Genomic DNA, 21,454 nt, shown 5'->3' on the forward strand with positions numbered 1-21,454 from the left:
CATTAAAAAATGAATTTCTTGCTAGGTGGTACTAGCATACATCTTATCCCAGAACTTAGGAGACAGAAGCAAGTGGATCTCTGTGAGTTCAAGGCAGCATGGTCTACAGTTAACAGTTAATTCCAGGACATCAAGGCTATGCAGAGAATCGGGGGGGTGGGGGGGTTTCGGCACACGACAGTGCGGTGAAGATGGTTCAGTGATTAAGAAGTGACTGCTCTTCCAGAGGTCCTAAGTTCAATTCCCCAGCAACCACATGGTCGCTCACACCATCTGTAGTGGGATTCAATGCCTCTTCTGGTGTGTCTGAGGACAGAGACAGTGTACTTACACATATAAAATAAATAAATCTTTAAAAAACAAACAAAAAAACCCCAAAAAAGTGAATTCCTTGGGAAGCAGGTGCAAGTGGATCTCTTTGAGTATGAGGCTAGCCTGGCCTACATAGCCATTTCCAGTTCATCTAGGACTAGATAATTGAGACACTGTCTCAAAAATAAATAAACTATATTAAGTTAATTTTAACTTATAACTTTTAACAAATTTTAACTTTTTAAAACTTATTCTGTAGAAAATTTGAAGTGTAAATTCATTAAAGAGACCCAATTAGTTTATTTAAAACAGAAATTAGCAAGAATACTTATGTTCCTTAGTAGGACTACTGTCTGCCTGGTCTAAAAGGATAGGATCCATTCCCTGTTTTGAATTTAAAAAAAAGTTGGCATTAACTATTTTCCTCCAAATATTTTGTCAAAGACTCCATGGAAGAATTAAAGTTGCATGGATCTCCTTTTTCTTTTTACAGAGCGGCAGCAACTATGCTTACTTGGAACAGCTTGAGAGCTTGTCTGCTAAAGGACGCCCTATCCCTGTGCGCCTCGATGCCTTGCCTCAAGTGGAGTCACAAGTAGCAGCAGCGCGAGCCTGGAGGGAGCGGACGGGGCGGACCTTCCTTAAGAAGAATTCCAGCCATACATTGTTACAGGTGAAGAGTAATTCATGTGTGTGCTTTAACATTCTCACAGCAACTGACAAACCACTCCATTCAGAGGTATTGCTGAAAGGTCCTTTTCGGTTAATTTAGTCTTCATTATAATTAATTTCTATAAGCTAGTATCAGATGTGGAATTGAAACTTGGAGTCTTAGGCAAACTCTTTTTTTCATTAATCTATTTTGTATCCAGAAAAAGCAACCAGTATATCTCTAAACCTCTGTAAGTAGACTCTGCTGAAGAATATTATCCCTCAGAGACAAATTTAATTCTTTTTATCTTAAACAGTTAAACATCTTTGACAGTTGTTAAAAAGGATACACTTTGGAATTTCAGCCTTTGTCTTTTGACAAGTTGTCCCGTGTCTGAGTCCGGTTTTTCTTAATAAAACCTGGGAAGTAGTAACTTCTGTGTACAGTTGTGAAAATTAATTAGATAATATACCAGTGGTGTGGTGGCTAAAGGAGAAGGATCACCACAAATTATAGGACAGTCTGGGCTACAGACTAAGACCTTTCCTCTTAAACATAAAGTTAAATGAATATTTACCTTGTACATGGAGAGTAGTCCATTAATGGTTACTTTTACTCTCAAGGGTTTTATTTTTTTTTCTTTTTTCTTTTTTCCTTTTCTTTTTTTCGGAGCTGGGGACTGAACCCAGGGCCTTGCGCTTGCTAAGCAAGCGCTCTGCCACTGAGCTAAATCCCCAACGCCAAGGGGTTTAATTTTTAAACTAGAGTTCATTTTTTTAAGTATTTTTAAAATTTTGCAGGTGCTAAGTCCACGAACAGACATTGGTGTATATGGCAGTGGCAAAAACAGAAGGAAAAAAGTAAAAGAAATAATAGAAAAAGAAAAGGAGAAGGACCTAGACCTTGAACCTTTGAGTGACTTAGAAGAAGGACTGGAGGAGACGAGGGACGCAGCCATGGTGGTAAGGATCCGAGGGACAGACCTTGAATTTGCTCTCTGAATTCGAAATTTTATGAAGATGTTAGCAAGTTCTTAACTGTTTATTTACCTATCTTGTGTGTGTGTGTGTGTGTGTGTGTGTGTGTGTGTGTGTGTGTGTGTGTGTGTGTGTGTGTATACGTATACGTATGTCATAGTGTAGAAAGTTCACTGTTTTCCTGAGAGGTTTTTTCCCCCACTTTTTCCTTTTTCTCCCCCCCCCCCCCCCTTGACTGCTAGGAAATTAAAACCTTATGTATGGTGGTATTTTGCTTGTTTCTAAGCCTTTTTTTGGTACAGGATAAAAAGTGAATTACTTTGTAGGACCTCTTTGTTTTTAGATCTCAAATATTTATCATTTTTTTTTTTTGGTAAGAATATTCAAAGTCATTTTTTGGTGATCTTGAAATAATATCTTACACTGTTACTCCATGGATAAAAACTCTTAAGTATACTTTTTAAAAAGATTTGTTAATTTTATGTATATGAGTACACAGCTGCCTTAAGCCACACCAGAAGAGGGCATTGCATTCCATTACAAATTATTGTGACCTACCATATGGTTCCTGGGAATTGAACTCAGGACCTCTGGGAAAAACAGACAGTGCTTTTAACCACTGAGCCATCTCTCCAGCCCCTTAAATGAACTTCAAAATTAGACACCCACCCCACCCCACCCCACCCCCGCATACACACACACACTTTTTTCCCCCTAAAGAACAGCTTCAATTTCTAGGAAAACTGAATGAAAGACACAGGTATTTTCCATGACTTCTTCACCTATTTCTTTTTCTTATTGAACCATTTTTCTAGTCTTGACTTGGAACAGAATTGCTGAGTGAGAATTCATAGCATTTTATGGTTCTTAATACAGTATCATGGTCTCCAAAGAAGCCATCAGCTTATTGCTAACAGTTACTTTAAAAAACTGTCACAAGGTGGTGGTAGCACACGCCCTTTAATCCCTGCGCTGGGAGGTGGAGGCAAGTGAGTCTCTGAATTTAAGGCTAGCCTGGTCTACAGAGTGAGTTCCAAGATAACCGGAACTACATGGAATAACCCTGTCGCAAAATTAAAAACAACAACAAAAACAAAACAGAAAATCCCTTCTAGTATCCAGCAGTGGTGTGTGCTCAGTAAAGCACTGGCAGTGACAAGAATTGTGCTTCTTCAGGACTTACAGGTTAAGAAGAATGGAATTATTAGGGGCCTGAGAAGGAGAGAGAAAATAAAGATTAGTTTACAAAACACATAAATGAAGGGGTTTGCATACACTAAATAACTTGATAAGATTCTTTCTGTTTATAAATAATCCAAATTTGAGGCCAAAGAAAGTGATCTTCCATTAGAGAGAGCCTGCCTAGTAAGTCAGTCTTGTCAGCAAATAAAACTGGAAATTATTTTAAAATTGTTTCCAAACTACCAGGTATTTAAAAAGAAAATATGCTGGTTACTAATCTTTAAATTCTAGTTGTTCTTATTTACTGGGTTAAAATGAGTTTTACAAAATAATACTTGATCATCAGGCTGTCTTCTGCTCTGAATGAAATGGAGAGGTCTTCTACAGGAAAATAAGAATGTTTATCTGAACACAACGTGCCCTTGAGGAACGGGAAGCCATTAGTTATTGTTTATGTTGTGAATAATTGTATTTAATCCTTAAAATTGTAAAATGTGGTGGTGGCATGCCTCCAGTTTTCAGAAATCTGATATCTGGAAAATTTGTGCCACAGTTCAATTGTCTGTAAGTCCAACAGCCAGGCTTGGTACCTAGGGTGCTTGACTTCAATAAATATCCTCTTTATACTGCACCCTACATAAAGTACTAAGATGTAATGTCCACTTCACAGGTAAGAATGTTTGTATGCTGACCCACATTCCAGGAAGTTGCTGCTGTACTTTAAAGTATGGGCTGTACTTTGAAACCATGATACTAGAACTTGAAGTAACATCCCGCAGCTTGAGCATTTGCTGTTTTGTGGGTATTTTAGAATGATTTCTGTTAATTAAATGTTTGTTGTGTACAGGTGGCAGTTTTCAAAGAACGAGAACAAAAGGAGATTGAAGCCATGCATTCCCTCAGAGCAGCCAACCTAGCCAAGATGACCATTGTGGACCGCATAGAAGAAGTAAAGTTTTGTATTTGCCGCAAGACAGCGAGTGGGTTTATGCTACAGTGTGAGCTCTGCAAAGACTGGTTCCATAATGGCTGTGTTCCCCTTCCTAAGTCAGGTTCCCAGAAAAAGGGATCCAGCTGGCAAGCCAAAGACGTAAAATTCCTTTGCCCTCTCTGCATGAGATCCCGGAGGCCGAGGCTAGAGACTATTCTGTCACTCCTGGTATCCCTTCAGAAGTTGCCTGTACGATTGCCTGAAGGAGAAGCACTGCAGTGTTTGACAGAGCGTGCTATGAGTTGGCAAGATAGAGCACGACAAGCTTTAGCCACAGATGAACTGTCTTCTGCCCTGGCCAAACTCTCTGTGTTAAGCCAGCGTATGGTAGAACAAGCAGCCCGAGAAAAAACTGAAAAGATTATCAGTGCAGAACTCCAGAAAGCAGCCGCCAATCCAGACTTACAGGTCAATTCCTACTTACCTTCTTCTGTCTCAGTGTGTGACTATGAATTAAATGTATTTAGCCTGGTGACTCGGGAAAGCAACTATAACTGCAGCAGTTATGATCCATAGCATCTTCTTCCTTCTGCCTGCACAGCTTTGCTGTTTTTCCTCAGTAAAAATTCAAGTCATTTTAGTGAAATACCATCTGAAAGTATTCACCTAAGTAAAGTCTAAACTGTAGCATATTTATTTTCTGCTAACTGTTGAAGAAGTATGTTAGCTGCTTTTTAAATAAAATAGTTACATTTTGTTGCTATTAAGCATACATTAGTTACCTGTAGTTGTTTAATCTGTGTTTATCTTTGTTGTTTAGGGACACTTACCTAGTTTCCAGCAGTCTGCTTTTAACCGGGTGGTGAGCAGTGTATCCTCTTCCCCCCACCAAGCGATGGACTATGATGATGAAGAAACAGACTCTGATGAAGATATTCGAGAGACATATGGCTATGACATGAAGGTAATTATAGGGACAGGCTAAGGATACCTATCTGATAAGTTCTGTTTTTAGAACTGCTGCCATTGGTATTTAAGGTGGAAGAGAAACCTGGTCATGTATTTTTGAGTATGTTGTAATGGCAGTTTTTCAAAACTTAAAGAAAAAAACAAAAGTGAAACTTTAAAAAATATCTTACATTTGTGGTGAGGTGCCCCTGCAATGGTGATTATTATTTAATATTATAATTAATTTTAATGTCATGTTTTTAGTGTTTTATGTCAGAAGTTTTTAACCTTAAAGCTTTCATTTATAGCTTTTTTAAAGTTAGGTAATTATAATTGTGATAACTTCTCTTTGTTCTTTAGGATACAGCCAGTGTAAAGTCCTCTAGCAGTCTGGAACCCAATCTCTTTTGCGATGAAGAGATTCCTATCAAATCGGAGGAAGTGGTGACCCACATGTGGACAGCACCTTCATTCTGTGCAGAGCATGCATATTCTTCTGCTTCTAAGAGTTGTTCTCAAGGTATTAGTTACCCTTGGAAAAGGTACAATCTGGGCGAGGTGGTACATGCTTGTCATCCAAGCACTTGGAGGTATAGGCAGGGGAGCCCCAGGAGTTCAAGTTCATTGCTGACTATCGGATAGCAAGTTTGAGGCCAGCCTAGGCTACCTGAGACTCTGTCTTCATAAAAACAGAAGTGGGCCTGGGAGATTGTTCAACACCAACCATATAAGTCTAACAACCTAAGTTTGATTTTCAGAACCCTCATAAAGATGTTAGATGCAGTGACATGTGTATGTAGTCCTGGTGCTGGTGCAAGAGGTAGGGAGTGGAGACAGATTTGGCTGGGAATTCTCAGCCAGTTAGTCTGTGGTAGGTAGCACAACAGGAGAAACAACAGGTCCCTCAACAAAGACTCAAAACATTGTCTGATCTCTACATGCTGTGACATACATGTACCTGGACTCACATGCACATAACATACACACAAAATAAACAAAAAGCAAACAAAACAGAAAGCATAAGGGTGGGAGATTGAGTTGGGTGGTAGTGTTTGCCTAGTAAGTGAAAAGCCTAGGTTTGGTCCTAAACCCTGAGAAAAACAAAATAATTAATAGTTAGAAAGTAAGTTGAAACAGAAAAAGACATCATATTAATCCAGATTATGAATCCCTCTTGAATACAAACCTGGTTGTCACCTTGTGAGAGAGCTTAAAAACATTATTGTGGGGGGTTGAGGATTTAGCTCAGTGGTAGAGCGCAAGGCCCTGGGTTCGGTCCCCAGCTCTGGGGAAAAAAATAAAAACAAAAAACATTATTGTAGTTAGGAAAAGCCAAAACTTATTTTCTATCATTTTTGATGTCCTGAAAAGATAATAGAATATAGAGTCCCAAGAAGGAATGTTTTCTAAGGTCACATGATTAAGTGTCATATTTGTATGAAATCTCTGTCAGACCTTGATTTACCCTCTACTTGATCAGTACCAGCTGTCAAGGAACTCACTGATATCCATACTGGATTTGGGTATTCTTTTATCTTGTGGTTTTTATTGGTTTGTTGGGATTTTTTCTTTTGCATGCTCACGTGTGTGGTGTGTGTGTGTAAAGACAGTGTCTCATTTTAGCTTTAGCAGGCCTAATTCTCTTTGTGTAGCCTCTCTTGGCTTCAAACTTACAGTAATCCTCTTGTATCAGCTTTCTCAGTGCTAGGATTTCAAGTGTGTGCCACTGTACCTGGTTAGACTTCAGTATTGGGTTTTTGTTGTTGTTTTTGTCTTATGATTTTTTTTTTTTTTTTTTTTTTTTTGGTTCTTTTTTTCGGAGCTGGGGACCGAACCCAGGGCCTTGCGCTTCCTAGGCAAGCGCTCTACCACTGAGCTAAATCCCCAACCCCTTGTTTGGTATTCTTAATTGTTAGGAACTTAATTCTTTTGGTGAATTCTTTCTCGCTGATGTTCACTTTTCTTCTACCCAGAGAAAATAAATAAAACTTGATTTCACTACTCTGGAAAATGAAGATTATTTTTTCTACGATAAACTTTTAGAAATGTTATGGATCATTATATTATTCATTAGTAACAATTTAAAAAAACCTTATTTTGTATTAAAATAATGTATCCAATTATCTGACTTTACTATAGAGAGGAGAGGCAATTTTTTTTCTAAACATTTAACTTTCATAATATGTGTATACCATTTTCATTTCTTTGCTTTGTTTCTTGATGTCTTGGGGAAAAGGTTCTAGCACTCCAAGAAAGCAGCCTCGGAAGAGCCCTTTGGTTCCCAGAAGTTTGGAGCCTCCAGTATTAGAATTGTCTCCTGGAGCAAAAGCCCAGTTGGAAGAACTCATGATGGTTGGAGACCTCCTAGAAGTGTCTCTGGATGAGACACAACACATATGGCGGATTTTGCAGGCCACACATCCACCCTCAGAGGACAGATTCTTACATATCATGGAGGTACGGGATGGCTAAGTGGGTAGTAGTTTGGCAGTCATGTTTTCTCATTTAAGCAAAAATACTTGTTTTCTTCACTGAAATTTTATGTAATAATTCTTTTATTTCTGCTAGAGAGAAGGAAAGATTAAAAAACAGTTTAGCCAAGTATCATGGTGCAGGCTTATAATCCTAAAACAAGGGAAGTAGAGGTAAGAAGATCAGGCATTCAAAACCATCCTTGGCTGCTTGAGGCTAGCCTCCACCACACAAGCTCTTTTCTCAAAAACACATAAACAAAAACAATAAAGCAGTTTAGGGGCTGGAGAGATGTTAAGATTACTCAGATGCTCCGGGTCTGGGTCAGTTACCAGCACCCACAAAGGGTGGCTCACATCCACCCATAACTTCAGCGCAAGGGGATCTGAAACCCTCCTCTACTTCAAAAGCCCCTCCACTCACGTGCATGTATACCCCACACAGAAACACACATGTACACACATAATTTAAAAAATCAGTTTTATAACAGTTGCCTTAGATAACTGGATAAATGTTGAAATTTTTAAAAGGTTGGGCTGGAGAATTTGCCTGCTGTGCAAATATGAAGACCAGAGTTTGGCACGAATATTAAAAAAGGGGGGGAGGATTCTCTTGGTGGTCTGCCTGTAACCCCAGTGGGTGGAAGCCAGAAGCCAGAATCTCTGGAGCAAACTGGCTAGCTACACTAGCCAAAGTCGTGAGCTCCATGTTCAACAAGAGACTGTACCTCAGTTTATAAAGTGGAGAGTTACTGAGGAAGACACCTTACATTAACATTGGCCTCTACACACACTGGAACTTATACATACATGTGTACATACAACACATGCACTTCCAAACATGCTTGCAGGAAAAAAAAAGGCAAGGAGGTGGTTGAGTAGAACTGGATGAGTTGGAAGACTCTACCGTCCTATACTACATGTGCATTAATGGCGAACATTTTATATTAGTGTTTTTACATCCATGATCCCCCTTTGATCATGCTAGGATTATAAGCATGAGCAATCCATTTCTGAATTTAGGGTTGTTATTATTTTCTACTCTTAGTCACCTGCACCTGCTTCCAGAGTCTTGGAGTCTTGGAGATTAACCAGTTTCTTATTTATTTTTCTTTGAGACAGGGACTTTGGAAGCCAAGTTTAGCCTCAAACTTTCTGAGTAACAAAGGATGAACTTAACCTTGTGATTTTCCTTTGTCTACCTCCCAAGTGCTGGGATTACACGAAAGCACCCCCAGCATATGGTTTTGTGTGTGCTAGGGATCAAACTCAGGGTATTCTGAGTACTCTGCCATCTGAGCTACATCCTCAGCAAGTCTGTCAGAGTTACATGTTGTCATGTAAAGAATGTTGGGGCTGGAGCGACAGCTCACCAGTTAAGAGCTTCCTGCTCTTCCAGAGGACCCAAATTCGATTCCCAGCACCCACATGACAGCTTACAACTGTCTGTAACTCCATTTCCAGGAGATTAGACAGTCTCACACAGACAAACATGCAGGCAAAACACTAATACACATAAAAATACATAAAAAATAAATAAAATCTCAGAAAAATTTAAAATGTTGGTACAGTAGCTACAGCACAAGAGCTATCATATCTTTGTTGAGTAAACAGTTGAGTTCTGTTGTGTACATTCACACTGTATGCAAATACCACAGTACATTCCTAGAACTCACTCACTCTCGTTATATGGACCACTGCCCTTGAGCTTGAAGCCACCCCATTGCAGCTGCTTCCCAAGTGCTGGGATTACAGATGTGTACCACCAGTGCCTGTTACACAACTCTAATCATCCCAAACAGGAAATCTGAACCATTAAAAAATAATTATTTGCCCTCCCTCACCTCCTATTCTCCTTTTTGTGTCTGCTAATTTTCTTGTTCTAAGTACCTCACATAAGAGAATAACACTTTTTTAAAGTTTTGCATTAAAATTTGATTAATTTCATATTTTGAAGGATGATAGCGTAGAAGAGAAACCATTAAAAATGAAAGGAAAGGATTCTTCAGAGAAGAAACGGAAGCGGAAATTAGAAAAGGTAGAACAGTTTTTTGGAGAAGGAAAACAGAAGACCAAGGAGCTAAAGAAAATAGATAAACCTAAAAAGAAGAAATTAAAATTAAATGTGGACAAATCAAAAGAGCTGAATAAATTGGCTAAGAAGTTAGCAAAAGAAGAAGAGCGAAAGAAAAAGAAAGAAAAGGCTGCTGCAGCCAAAGTGGAGCTTGCGAAAGAGAGCACCGAGAAGAAAAGAGAGAGAAAGGTGCTGGATATCCCTTCAAAGTATGACTGGTCGGGCGCAGAGGAGTCTGATGATGAGAATGCTGTATGTGCAGCACAGAACTGCCAAAGGCCGTGTAAGGACAAGGTGAGGTGCAGGGGTTCGTTGACTGCTGTGAAGGGCCAGAGCTAGTGGTCATGGAGATGTGTGTTTATAATAGTATAGTAGTGATTCCAGAATTTGGACTTCAAACATAATTTTTTCTACAGTTTTTATAAACCATTGAAATTAAGTTCCTTAAGTATGCGTTAATGGAAGAAATGCAGTTTTTAGGTCATTACTAGAAATATACAGAAGCATAGAAAACTTACTTGACACCCTGGCAAGCACTGTACTTCTCATATGCAGTGTGCAGGTCAATCTTCAGAATACTCTTCTGACCTGAAAAGTCCATCCTTATCTTATCCATACTCTAAATGAAAGATTCTTAACATATACTTAATGAGATATTCTCTTAAATAGAAAATGATTTTTTAAGCAAATAATTCAGACTCAGTTATTAAAATTTTTCAGCCTAGTCTAGTAGGTGGCTCGATTGTTAAAGGTACTTGTCACCAAGTTTGACAACCTGAGTCCAGTCCCAGAGCCACATGATGTAAGTAGAGAGCTAGCTTCCTCAAGTTGTCCTCTGACCCTACACATGGACTGTTACGTGTATTGCAGATCTGTGTAGTAACTTGTTTATTTGTTCATTTGTTGGTTGGTTAGTTAGTTGGGCTTTTTTGGTTTGTTTTCTAGTTTTTTAAGATAGGGTTTCTCTGTGTAGCCCTAGCTGTCCTAGAACTCACTCTGTAGACCAGGCTGGCCTCAAACTGAGAACTCTGCCTGCCTCTGCCTCCTCAGTGTTGGGATTAAAGGTGAGCACCACCACCTGACTCATGCAGTAACTGTAACCCTACATTTTAAGTACAGTAATTCAGTGTTGGATGTTTTATAGGTGATGCTTTCAATAGTGTCTGGGAGAAATGAACAGACTTTATTGAAGAAAAAAAATTCTTTAAGTGATTGAAAACATCTTTTATTCTTCCTGTCAAGAATTCCAGAAAGGAGCCATCGTGGTGATACAAAACAATTCAGAACCTGGGAGGCAGAGAAAAAGGATTTCAAGTTAGAAAACATCTTGAGCTACATACGGAAATCTTAAAACCAATATGGATAAAGGGCTAGGGCTCAGTTGCTGAAGCTTGGATGTCAGGTTGAGTAGTACAGCTAGACATAGCAGCATGTCTCTGTAACAGTAGCATTGAGGTGAAGAAGGGGAGGGCAGATGTGGAGACTGGAGCAGCCCCCAAACCCGCTGGCCACAGTCCAGCCACTTGCTGAGCTCCAGGTTCATTAAGAGATCCTGTCTCAAAAACTGCTGTGTAGAGCCCCAGAGGAAGACACCTGGTGTCAGTTGACTTCCTACTGCTACACACAATTTGTAATTTTAAATGTATTCTCAGACCACTTGATACTTAGAATCTTTCTAGCTCCTCAGTTTGAAAATAAAGGATAAGTAGAACTGAACCTCCATTCCTTGAAAGCTGTGGCCCACCTACTTTCTCAATTATAAACTTAATACATTTTTATAGCCTGAAGGGGACCAAGAAGCTCTTGTTCCAGCTTCTCACGTTTACAGATGATGATGTGAACAAAATTACTTAGCTAACTAATATAGGCAGAGCCAGCAAGGCCAGCCCTGGTCTTCTGACTGTTCCAGATTCTCTACTAAGTCCCTGACTCATGGGTCACTCTTCATTGATTAACTAAGCAGGCAGATGGGAAGTTAGCTTTTCCTCTTTGGCTGTGAAAACAGCAGCTCAGTGCTCTTTGATCCTTCTGTCTTCTTTCCTCTGTAGCTGATTTTCAGTGATATCAATACTAGCTAAGCCCCCCTCCTCTTCTGTCAGCATGTAAACACTGCAGGCACCACCACCCCACTCACTCTGCGATTAAATATAAATTAACTCATGAAAAAAGAGAAGACACAGTCTGTGAAACCTCTCAGTGACATAAAAAGCTATTTAAGTATAAAGAGGTGAGATTTGTTCCTACTGTAATTGATATTCGTGTGGGAACATTTTGGTAGAACATAGATTTAGCTACATATTTAGGAAAAATGTTTAAAGCTGAACATTGTTTTCCCTGTCATTAACTTACATGAAATAAAATTAATATTATATTTCTCTTTAATTCCATGCAGATTATTTCAGATTATAAATATTTCACCTCCATTGCTATTTTGCAGGTTTTTTTCTGGCACTAGTTTATTAAATTAAAATTTTTCATTGGCCTGTGGTGGCGCACACCTTTCCAGCATTCGTGAAGCAGAGGCAGGTGAATCTCTATGAGTCAGGGCTACACAGAGAAATTGTCTTTTTGTTTTTTTAACTTTCTTTTTTTTTTTTTAACTTTCTTAATTTATAGTTAAGTATGTAACAAATTTCTGATACACAACTTCAGAATTAGAAAAATATTTTTTCAGGAAAATATGTTCTTTAAAAATCATGCTGAATGGCCCTTCTCATTTCTACTATCAATAATGGATATTATTTACTCTAAAAATAGATTGAGAAAACAATTTTTAAGATTGTTTACTTGAATGTACCTAACTTTACTTTCCAAATTACACAGATTAAAGAAAGATAACATCAGAGTATGGTAAAGGTTTCTGAAAGTCTGTTTCTCCCATCAGTTATGAAATTTGAGCTGAAATTAAATTTTAAAACAAGATAGACATGCGTTTGGAAATATTTTAATCTAGAAGCGTTTCCTCCCTGAGGTCTGCTCCTCAATCCTAGTTTGCTCCTAGGCAATCTGGAACGGTTAATCACAATGCTTAGAGTACCTAGATTGATTAAAACTAGTAAGCTAAGACTATTGCTAAATATTAGTTTTCTTTCCTTTCTTCAACAGTGTTATACTGTAAGGTATACAACAAAATACAAATGGCCAGAACTTAAGTCTGAGTATGAAATGATACAACAAAAGAAGACCAAGCTGTCCTCTATTTCCTCCCATTCCCATTCAGTTTCTTCTCTATCTTGATTGATCCTTAAAGGTGCTAGGCAAGCATTCTTAGCACTGAGGTTATAGACAGGCAACCTCAGTATATTAATGTGTGTGTTTGTGGAGGAGGGTGTTCATGTGCTAGTCAGAGGACAATAGTTCTCTCCTCCTACTGTGTGGAGTCTATGCAAGGAGTCAACTCAAGTTGTCAGGCTTGGCAGGAGTGCTCTTCCTACAAAATATCTCTCTGGACCTATTTCTCTTTTGAACATACATTTCTCTTACACCAGAACACAGTAACCTATTTGTTCTCTTTTAGTAGTTTTTTACAAGTTAATCTGTCACCTCATAGTTGTTGAGACACCTGCCCTCATGGCTTGCATTTTGTGAAATTTTATTATTTTTGTAATTATGTAAGCAAAGGGATTGGAGGCATGCAAGGAGGGAGGTGACTATTAGAGTGTAGTATTCAAGGGTTGGGGATTTAGCTCAGTGGTAGAGCACTTGCCTAGCAAGCGCAAGGCCCTGGGTTCGGTCCCCAGCTCCAAAAAAAAAAAAAAAAGAGTGTAGTATTCAGTTAGCAGATTCCATGCTTTTGAACTTCCAGGTTACCATATAGATCATTGCCTTTCAGAATTGTCTGTGGATTCAGTGGACATTCAAACTTTTAATTTGATTTGTGCTCCTTGGGGCTTTTCATACAGAAGTAGAATTCAGGTTATTAATTGGTGAGTGAAGGCTACCATTTCCTTGCTTGGATTATCTGGGTAGGTAAGTTGTTATATAAGCAGAGACTGAAGCGCAGTCTGTGCACAAGTGAATCCCCAACTCAAAAAGAATCTTATTTATTTTTAGGTAATAGATACCTCTGAATTGGTAATTTTTTATAACTGTGGACTAGCATATATGAAGACTTAATTAGCTTAATAGGGTTAGAGGTAGGAGTGAAGTTATCTATTGACTAGGGTGTCATTGTAAAACAGCATAGAATCTCAAATCCCACGAACTGCTGGTCATTTTTCTAATTCCCTTACAAGTTCCAAATACCCAAAACACTGATCTTCAGTTCACTTGAGGTCGTACTTTATACATTTTTACTTCCCTATGGCTCCTTTATGTTTACTTTATTCTGCAGCCTGTTACATCCTAGTTTTTCTCTGGTTACATCGGGATCTTTTCTTTATTTGTTTTGGGGGAGGGGGATGTTCTGTTTAGTTTTGTTTGAAACAGGGTTTCTCTGTATATCCCTGGCTGTCCTGGAACCCACTCTGTAGACCAGGCTGGCCTCAAATTTAGAGATCTCACTGTCTCTGCCTCCTGAGTGCTGGGATAAAAGGTGAGCACCGCCACTGCCTGGCTGTTATCAGTTTCATAACTATACTTTAAATGCTTTCTTCTGAGGCAAAACATCCAGTTAAAACCAAATAGAATTTAGTTTAGGTAGGAATAGTTAAGTTGCTCTGAATTTACAGGAAGCAATAGCATAGACAGCAGTAGTCTGAAATATGTAGAAATTATCTAGAATGTCTTACAGTCCACACTTAGTTCTTGGAGTATGTACTTTCCTTTGCTTAATAAACTTACAGCTTTGCCACAGTGATCCCAACACTCTGGAAGCTGAGACAGGAGGATCTCAAGTCTGAGCCTGGCAGAGTACTAGATGGAAGATTAAGTTGAGGCTAGCCTAGGCTACACAGTAAGACTATATGCTTGGGGGGAGGGAGGGACACACCTAAAGAATTTAATTACGGGGTAGAGGGGAAAGACAGATATTTAAGAACAATACAGATATTAAGAATGCTTAGAAGTGATAAAATATAATAAAAGCCAAATAGCAGGGTTTTTTAATACTTTTTCCATTCTCTATAAGCCCAAAACTTACTGACGTGACTGTTGTTTTACAAGCTATGGAAGCATTTTAAAACCACTCACTTTCCCCAAATAAAACATATTTACCTAGCCAAGGCTTCCTTTGTCCTTCTGGCTGTGTTAAGGGACTTTGATCCCTTCATAATTCTTTGCTCCATGGTCTGATAAAGCTTATGATTTTAAATGGCTTCCTGTATTACCACCACAGTAACCAGCCTTTGTATTGTGAAGGGGGATGCCCATATCTCTTGTTATCTTCATGATAGTTCTTGTCTAATATGACATTAAATATAAGATCATCTTCCAAACAGAAGAGCCTGAAGCTGCACTTTTCTACTTTACTATAGCGCCAAGGTTTTAAATCACCAAACTAAAGCCCTTTTGTGCCTCCTCTAGTTACTGTAGGGTCTGAAGGATCAGTGTTTGCCTGGCATCTGCCGCTGACACGTATCACTTTCTCAGACTAATTTTAAACCCCAGAGTTAATCTATTGACCTGTGTCTTTGACTGTTGTAATTGGTTAACTTGTAAGATTTGACCTCTGATATTTGCTAACTTTTTATAGGGAGTTGTATTTGTAACGGAAGAAGAGAAGAATAAAAAATAGTAGTTTTAAAAGTGGCCTATGTGACTGCTTTTCTAAAAAGGTATTTAATGCTCTTAGTACTTTGGCTTATCTCTTTGAAATAAAGCTAATCCACAGGATTGCCTCACATTGTTGTCCTCTTCCTTTCTTGATTGTTAATTGCATTATTTTAGAGCCTAGAAATTGTTAATATTAGCTAAAACTACTTGGCTGCTCTATTAGAAGTTTCTTTTTTGTTAAGTATTCCCCAATCATGTTTCTGCCTCACAAGGAACCCCGGGTATTCATGAGGTAATGGAGTACCTAAGAGGCCTAATTTTGTGGACACACTATGGTAAAATATAATTTGGGGGTATTAACTTCTCAGCTTCTTTCTTTGAAAAATAACCCCATAAGAAGTCATATCTATCTCTGGATATTCCAGTTGTTTGCTCTTCTTAATTCCAAGAAAGTTCTCTGGTTTGCTCTTAGTCTGGTCTTACTGTTGTAATACTAAACATTTCCCAATCTTTATCTCCTGCAGGTAGACTGGGTACAATGTGATGGTGGCTGTGATGAGTGGTTTCATCAAGTTTGTGTTGGTGTATCCCCAGAAATGGCTGAAAATGAAGATTACATCTGTATAAACTGTGCAAAGAAGCAGGGGCCAGATAGCCCAGGCCACGCACCACCTCCTCCCTTCATAATGAGCTACAAACTACCAATGGAGGATCTTAAAGAGACCAGTTAGCAGATGTTTGGTTAGCTTGCAACATGGGGGGAAGTGGACCACACTGAGACCTTACTCATCAAGCAGAGTGGTTCTCACCACTCAGAATGTTGTTTCCACAGATGAATGGACTTCAGAAGAAGTCCTCTTAGTGCTGGCTGCCTGTCTGCATGGACTGTGTGGGCTCCATTGCCTTATCTGTGCAGAGGATGGCTTCCCAGGTGCAGCAGCCAAGTATCTCAACTCCTGACTCCTTTGGGTGTGGTTTGCTGAGTTAAGGTCAGGTTCTAATGGAGCTCTCAGGAGGCTGTTCGGCACTAACACATTGATGTACTTAGTGGGGCATATGAGAAGTGGCTTTCAACCAGCTGGTGTTAGCTGTAGAAGGTTACAACTTAACGGTGGTGCCATGGGAAGGCCTGATTATTTGAATCTCCTTAGGGTAATTGGATAGGAGTCAGAGTACAACTCTGTCCGTAATTACTGACACACATGCCCTGCTGATCCAGTTAGGAGAAGCAGGCCAGAGTTATCCCTTCTAGAAGTCTTGGGGTGGCAGTGCAGTCTACGGACCTCAGCTGCTTGTGCTTATTTACCAATAAGAAAATTCTCCAGAAGAGCCCCTCACTTTCCTCAGGAAGGTTCAAAATCTGACTAGACTGGATTCTGGAAGGAAGGGAGGGGTTTTTTTGTTTTGTTTTATTTTGTTTGTTTTTTTTCTTACTTCAAGGCAAGTAGCCCATTGGTTTGAGAAGTCCGTCTGGGTCTGTGTTTTAGCGAAGAAAGGTAGGTGCACGGATCCAGGTTTCTGGAGGGAGTAGGGATGACAAGTGAGAACATTCTACTGAGCCTCAGTGATGCATGCTTATCTGGGAAACCCTCATTCACAAGTATTCCAGACTCCACCATGCTTCACGCATGGCCATGAGCAAGACTGGCAAATAACAGCTTTTGCCTTGCAGCCCTAACCCTAGTGCTTGTAGTTTCCAACATGGTCCCAGCAGATGTTGATGAATAACACCATGGCTTCATCAGAGGATGTGGGGCTGTAGGTCCTCTGGGTGTGAAGCTGTTCTAGTAAATCCGTTTTTAAAAAGAAAGACTTGTTTTTACTTTTTTCTAAATGTCTCTGACTACTGACTGTTCTATAGATTATTTTTCCTTTTTTGATATACATATATAAATATAGATATATATATATATATTTACTGTTACCAGCAGCGTATGATAGAGTTTGAGCATCAAAAATCCATTTGGGAACTTGTATTTTCTTTCGCTTTTTGATAAAGAAATCCCATTCCTTCCTTGTAGTACAAGGAGCTAGCACTTCGTTCTTCATTCTCGCCTAAGCATATCCTCCATTTTTCTTCTATTCTATTCAAGAAGATAATATATTTCTTCCATGTTGGGACTTGGTCCCTGTCTGTTGGGCAGCTTGGTCTTATTCTAGTCAGTGCTGAATGTTTTGTATGTTTGAAACTATGGTGCTGTGCCCCCCTCCCAGCCCACCCCCATTGGGTTCTGTGTTCTTATGAAGGTCTTAGTTGTAGTCTATAAACTCCACAACAAGGGGACTAATATATTTTAAAGGACAAAAAGGTTTTCTAAAAATAGTGTTTATCTTCACTATCCTTTGTTCTTTATTTTAGTTTAAGAATCTGCAGTTTGACTTAAACTCATCATTTGTCCTATTAAAGGGGGCATTGAGCAAACCTAGAAAGTTTGTAGCCTCTGTTCCCCTTTGCCCCAGTCTCTTAAAGAAATGTCTTCTAGTAACTAGAAGTGAGATGTACTGTCCAGTTACAGACTGTGTGGGTATGAGGGTTACCTCAAAAGGCATCTTAGGAAAAGAAAAAGGTTTCTTACAAAACCCCTATCCCAAGTGCTAACCAGGCTTGACCCTGCTTAGCTTCCAAGGTCAGATGAGACACATACAGGTGGTACGGCTGTAGGTACAACATCCAGTTTCTGAAAAATGCTTTCTCTGGTTTATACTACCTACTTTTTGGTCTCTTTACTTAATGTTAAGTAATATAGCTTGACAAGTTACGTTGTTTGAATGTGTTGCTATGCTTGTGTCTTGAATTTCCATCTCAATGTGAGTATGAGTTAAGATTTCAGTAGTGTTTACAAGGTTAATTAAGTAAACAGTTAACTTCACACATTTTCATTTTGCCAAACATGAAGATTATCACTTCAGAATTTTATTTGGTTATTGTTATAATGAAAAAAGCACAATGTAAGAAATATTTTTAGTCTTTGTAAAAGACTTACTCTTAGTAAGAAACCTTTTAGTCTTTGTAAAAGACTTGAAATACCTGTGGTTTAAAAATTGAGTGTACACCAACCCTTCAGAAATTTACAGTGTAAGTGATAGAATCCCAGAATACATTTTACACTTTTGATTTTTCCTTCCAATTAACTACTTTCCATTAACTGTGTTATCAATAGTAAAGTTGGGGATACTGAAAGGTGACTGTTTGAGTAATAATTTGTGTTCTTTGTACAGTGTTTGTCTGTTGGAGACCTCAGAGATAGGCAGTCTGTACCTGTGAATAGCTGCCTGTCATCTTCTGATGTTTTGAAACTTTTAAATATATAATTTAATTGATTCATTTGACTCTTCTGTACTTATTTGAAGAATTTGATTTGTCTTAAGTATAGATTTAGACAAAAACTCAAAAGACCATAAGAGAGAGGCTGGTTAAGAATACTGGCTCCTCTTCTAGAGGTTTATACAGGTTCAGTTCTCAACACTACATGGTGACTCACAGCCATCTGTGTCGTCCTCTTCTGGATTCCAAGAGCTCTGTACACATGTGGTACACAGATACATTCTAGAAATACTCACAAATATAAGTAATGAAAATCTTGTTTAAAATTTTCTTTTAAGGATATAAGAGAAGCTAGCACTCCACCCACAAATTAAAAACCCTATAGTTTGTGAGTTAATGAAATAAGACTCATCTATTTAAGGAGAAGTAGATGTTCTAATGTAAAACTTTGTTTCACGAGAATTACAAGTAACTCCATTCTTCTGTATCATTTGTTTACATTTTGTATTAAAACTTGATTTATGTTTCTCTTTCTGCCTCCTCAAAGTTGCAGTTCTTCATTATTAGCATTTTAACTTAAGCATTTAATATTTTTTAAACTATTTCTCATTGCCTTCATTACAAATAGTTTGACAAAGGTAACATGGAATGAAAAAAAAGTTGAAGTATGCCTGCTGTTTTGGCACACTCAGTAAACTAGCCAGGGCTACATAATGAGACCCTGTCTCAAAAAAAAAAAAATAGGAGTTAAGTCTTTGATAATTGTTCACAGGGAAGGCCAATTAGAACTGTGCAGTCCCCATGTTCAGAAGTACAAGGGAGCAGTAGTTACTGGTCCTTAATTGGAGGAGAAGAGGTGGCATCATCATCCTCTCACAGACGTTTGTTTCACCTCCTGGCGTTCCTGCAAAAGCCATGCGCAGTGGCTGCTATGAGCCAACTCTGCCCATCTGACTCTGACTTGAGCCGCAGTGAGAGAATGAATTACTGTGTCATACTTGGAAGAGCTGAAAGGCAGACAGACATTCAGTCTGTGATGGCCCATGACCTGACAGGAACATGGCAGACACTGCCAGGTCCTGGAGTCAGCATGATTTCACAAATGCTTCCCTTCCCTTCCAGCTCGGCTTTGTGTCCTCAACTGGGCCTGAGAAATGTCCATTTGTTCTTCTTAGTTTGCTGGACAGAGTTCAGTGCACGTAAAGAAACTGCTTGTCAGCTGGGCATGGTGGTATACACTTTTAATCCTGACACTTGGGAGACAGGCAGACTGGTTTATACAGTGTGTTCCACAACAGCCAGAGCTGCATAATAATAGAACTTGTCACCAAAAAAAAAAAAAAGAAAGAAAAGAAACTGCTTGTCAGTGTGTTAAGTGTGTCAGCCAGTAAAGTAGAAATGATGGAAAAATAAAGCCTGCCTTTGCCAAGCAGTTTAGGTGCACGCTTTTATTTCCAGCACTCAGGAGGCAGCAGCAGGAAGATCTCTTTGAGTTTGAGGCCAACCTGGTCTACAGAACAAGTTCAAGGACAGCCAAGGCTACAGAGACCCTGCGTCAAAAACACAAAGCCTTCCTTTCAAAAGGTTAAAACTGTCTGCCTTTGGGATAAAACAGCAATTTGGAGTAGATGTTGGAAACTGCAAAGTGTGAAGATTCTAAGCTGTTGACGTCCCAAATAACCCAGAACCCAAGTCCCACGAAGTTTCACATGTGAATTAGCTTTATGTGTGCAGAGTGTTGCTTTCATAGTAGGTCCTTAAGCACACTATCTTTCAGGTTGCTGTCCCTTTAAATCAAACCACACCATTACTTTGAGTATGACTTTGCCACGTGGTATTTTCAACACACGGGGAAAGAGTGGACATTGATGTCTTTGAGATTGGAGTATTCCCTTGGCCTGGATCCACTCACCACTGTACAACATAGGATATACACTGGGAAAGGATAGCGTTGCTCTCCTACAGTAATGTGTCTGTCTAAACAGTATATTTTAAGAACTTCAGCCTCCCCCAGTTGATGATCCCTTTACATTAAGTTGTGCCAGGGTTGTTGATTGTGTAGAAGAGTGATGTGACTTATTTGCCTGAGTAAATTGTTCTCAGACTTACAACCTTCCTTCGCCAGCCCAGGCCTACAATGTTTTCAGCCTCTGAGACTTAAACTGCTGAATAGCTCACCCCTTCTAGCTCTTTGTGAGCTCTGGCTTTTCTCTCTGCTCTGCTTGAATTGCTCTGATTAGCCTCAAACTAACTCTAGCAATCTGTTCCAATCTTCTGGCTCCTTCTCATTCTGTCTTTACCAGTATCCTTGTGTCTAGCTTGTTTTCTCTTCAACCTGTCACTGTAAAACTCTCCTAGTACAACTGTCTCTGAATTCCACAAACTCCGCCTGCCTTTGAACTGATTGACTCAAACGAACTGAACAGAACTGACTAGCACTCGATCTGCATGCCTCTTTCTCCTGAGAGCTGGCGTTAAAGGTGTGTACCCCCACATCTGGACTTCTTGTTACCTGAAATTTGCTTTATACAGACTGGCCTTGAATTCAGAGATCTTACCTAGGTCTCCTGGGATCTGTATTCCAGGCAGATCCCACAAACCTAGGTTTTGGAAGGTGATCTCTTACCAGAACAGCCATGTTCTGAATTAAGGAATATTCCTTATGGAAATTATAACTTGATTTCATGATGTTTAAGCATGTTTTTTGTTTGTTCTTTGTTTTTGTCTGAACTGTGGTTAATTTTATTACGTCGTTTGTTTTCCATGATGTTTGTGCTCAAAATTCCCCATCCCAACTCTCAGTCAGTCTCATCATTTCTATTGGTGGTGATCTCAAATGGTTATGTAAATGTAAATCCTGAGAATAAGTACTGAAAATCCTGAGGGAATTAGCCAATAAAAAGGAGCCGTTTTTAACCTGGACCAAAGCTGTTTTTTTACTTGCTGTCTATAAAATAAAGAACTAAGCTGAAAGAATGATTTGATAGGTG

The 21,454-nt window shown here is 39.1% G+C and overlaps 1 protein-coding gene across 1 annotated transcript in view; it reads left to right on the plus strand.

Annotated features, from left to right (window-relative positions):
- Kdm5a (lysine demethylase 5A) overlaps nt 1-21,386 on the plus strand; it is a 77,998-nt gene extending 56,612 nt beyond the window's left edge. Inside the window, exons 21-28 of the mRNA NM_001277177.1 lie at nt 806-985; nt 1,765-1,926; nt 3,971-4,522; nt 4,875-5,018; nt 5,363-5,522; nt 7,239-7,459; nt 9,431-9,841; nt 15,724-21,386. Coding sequence (NP_001264106.1) covers nt 806-985; nt 1,765-1,926; nt 3,971-4,522; nt 4,875-5,018; nt 5,363-5,522; nt 7,239-7,459; nt 9,431-9,841; nt 15,724-15,930 — 2,037 coding nt within the window. The 3' untranslated portion in view covers nt 15,931-21,386. The remainder of the gene's footprint in view (nt 1-805; nt 986-1,764; nt 1,927-3,970; nt 4,523-4,874; nt 5,019-5,362; nt 5,523-7,238; nt 7,460-9,430; nt 9,842-15,723) is intronic.
- The last annotated feature ends 68 nt before the right edge of the window (nt 21,387-21,454 follow it).

Source organism: Rattus norvegicus, chromosome 4 (genome assembly GCF_036323735.1).
Source record: "Rattus norvegicus strain BN/NHsdMcwi chromosome 4, GRCr8, whole genome shotgun sequence".
Taxonomy (NCBI): domain Eukaryota; kingdom Metazoa; phylum Chordata; class Mammalia; order Rodentia; family Muridae; genus Rattus; species Rattus norvegicus.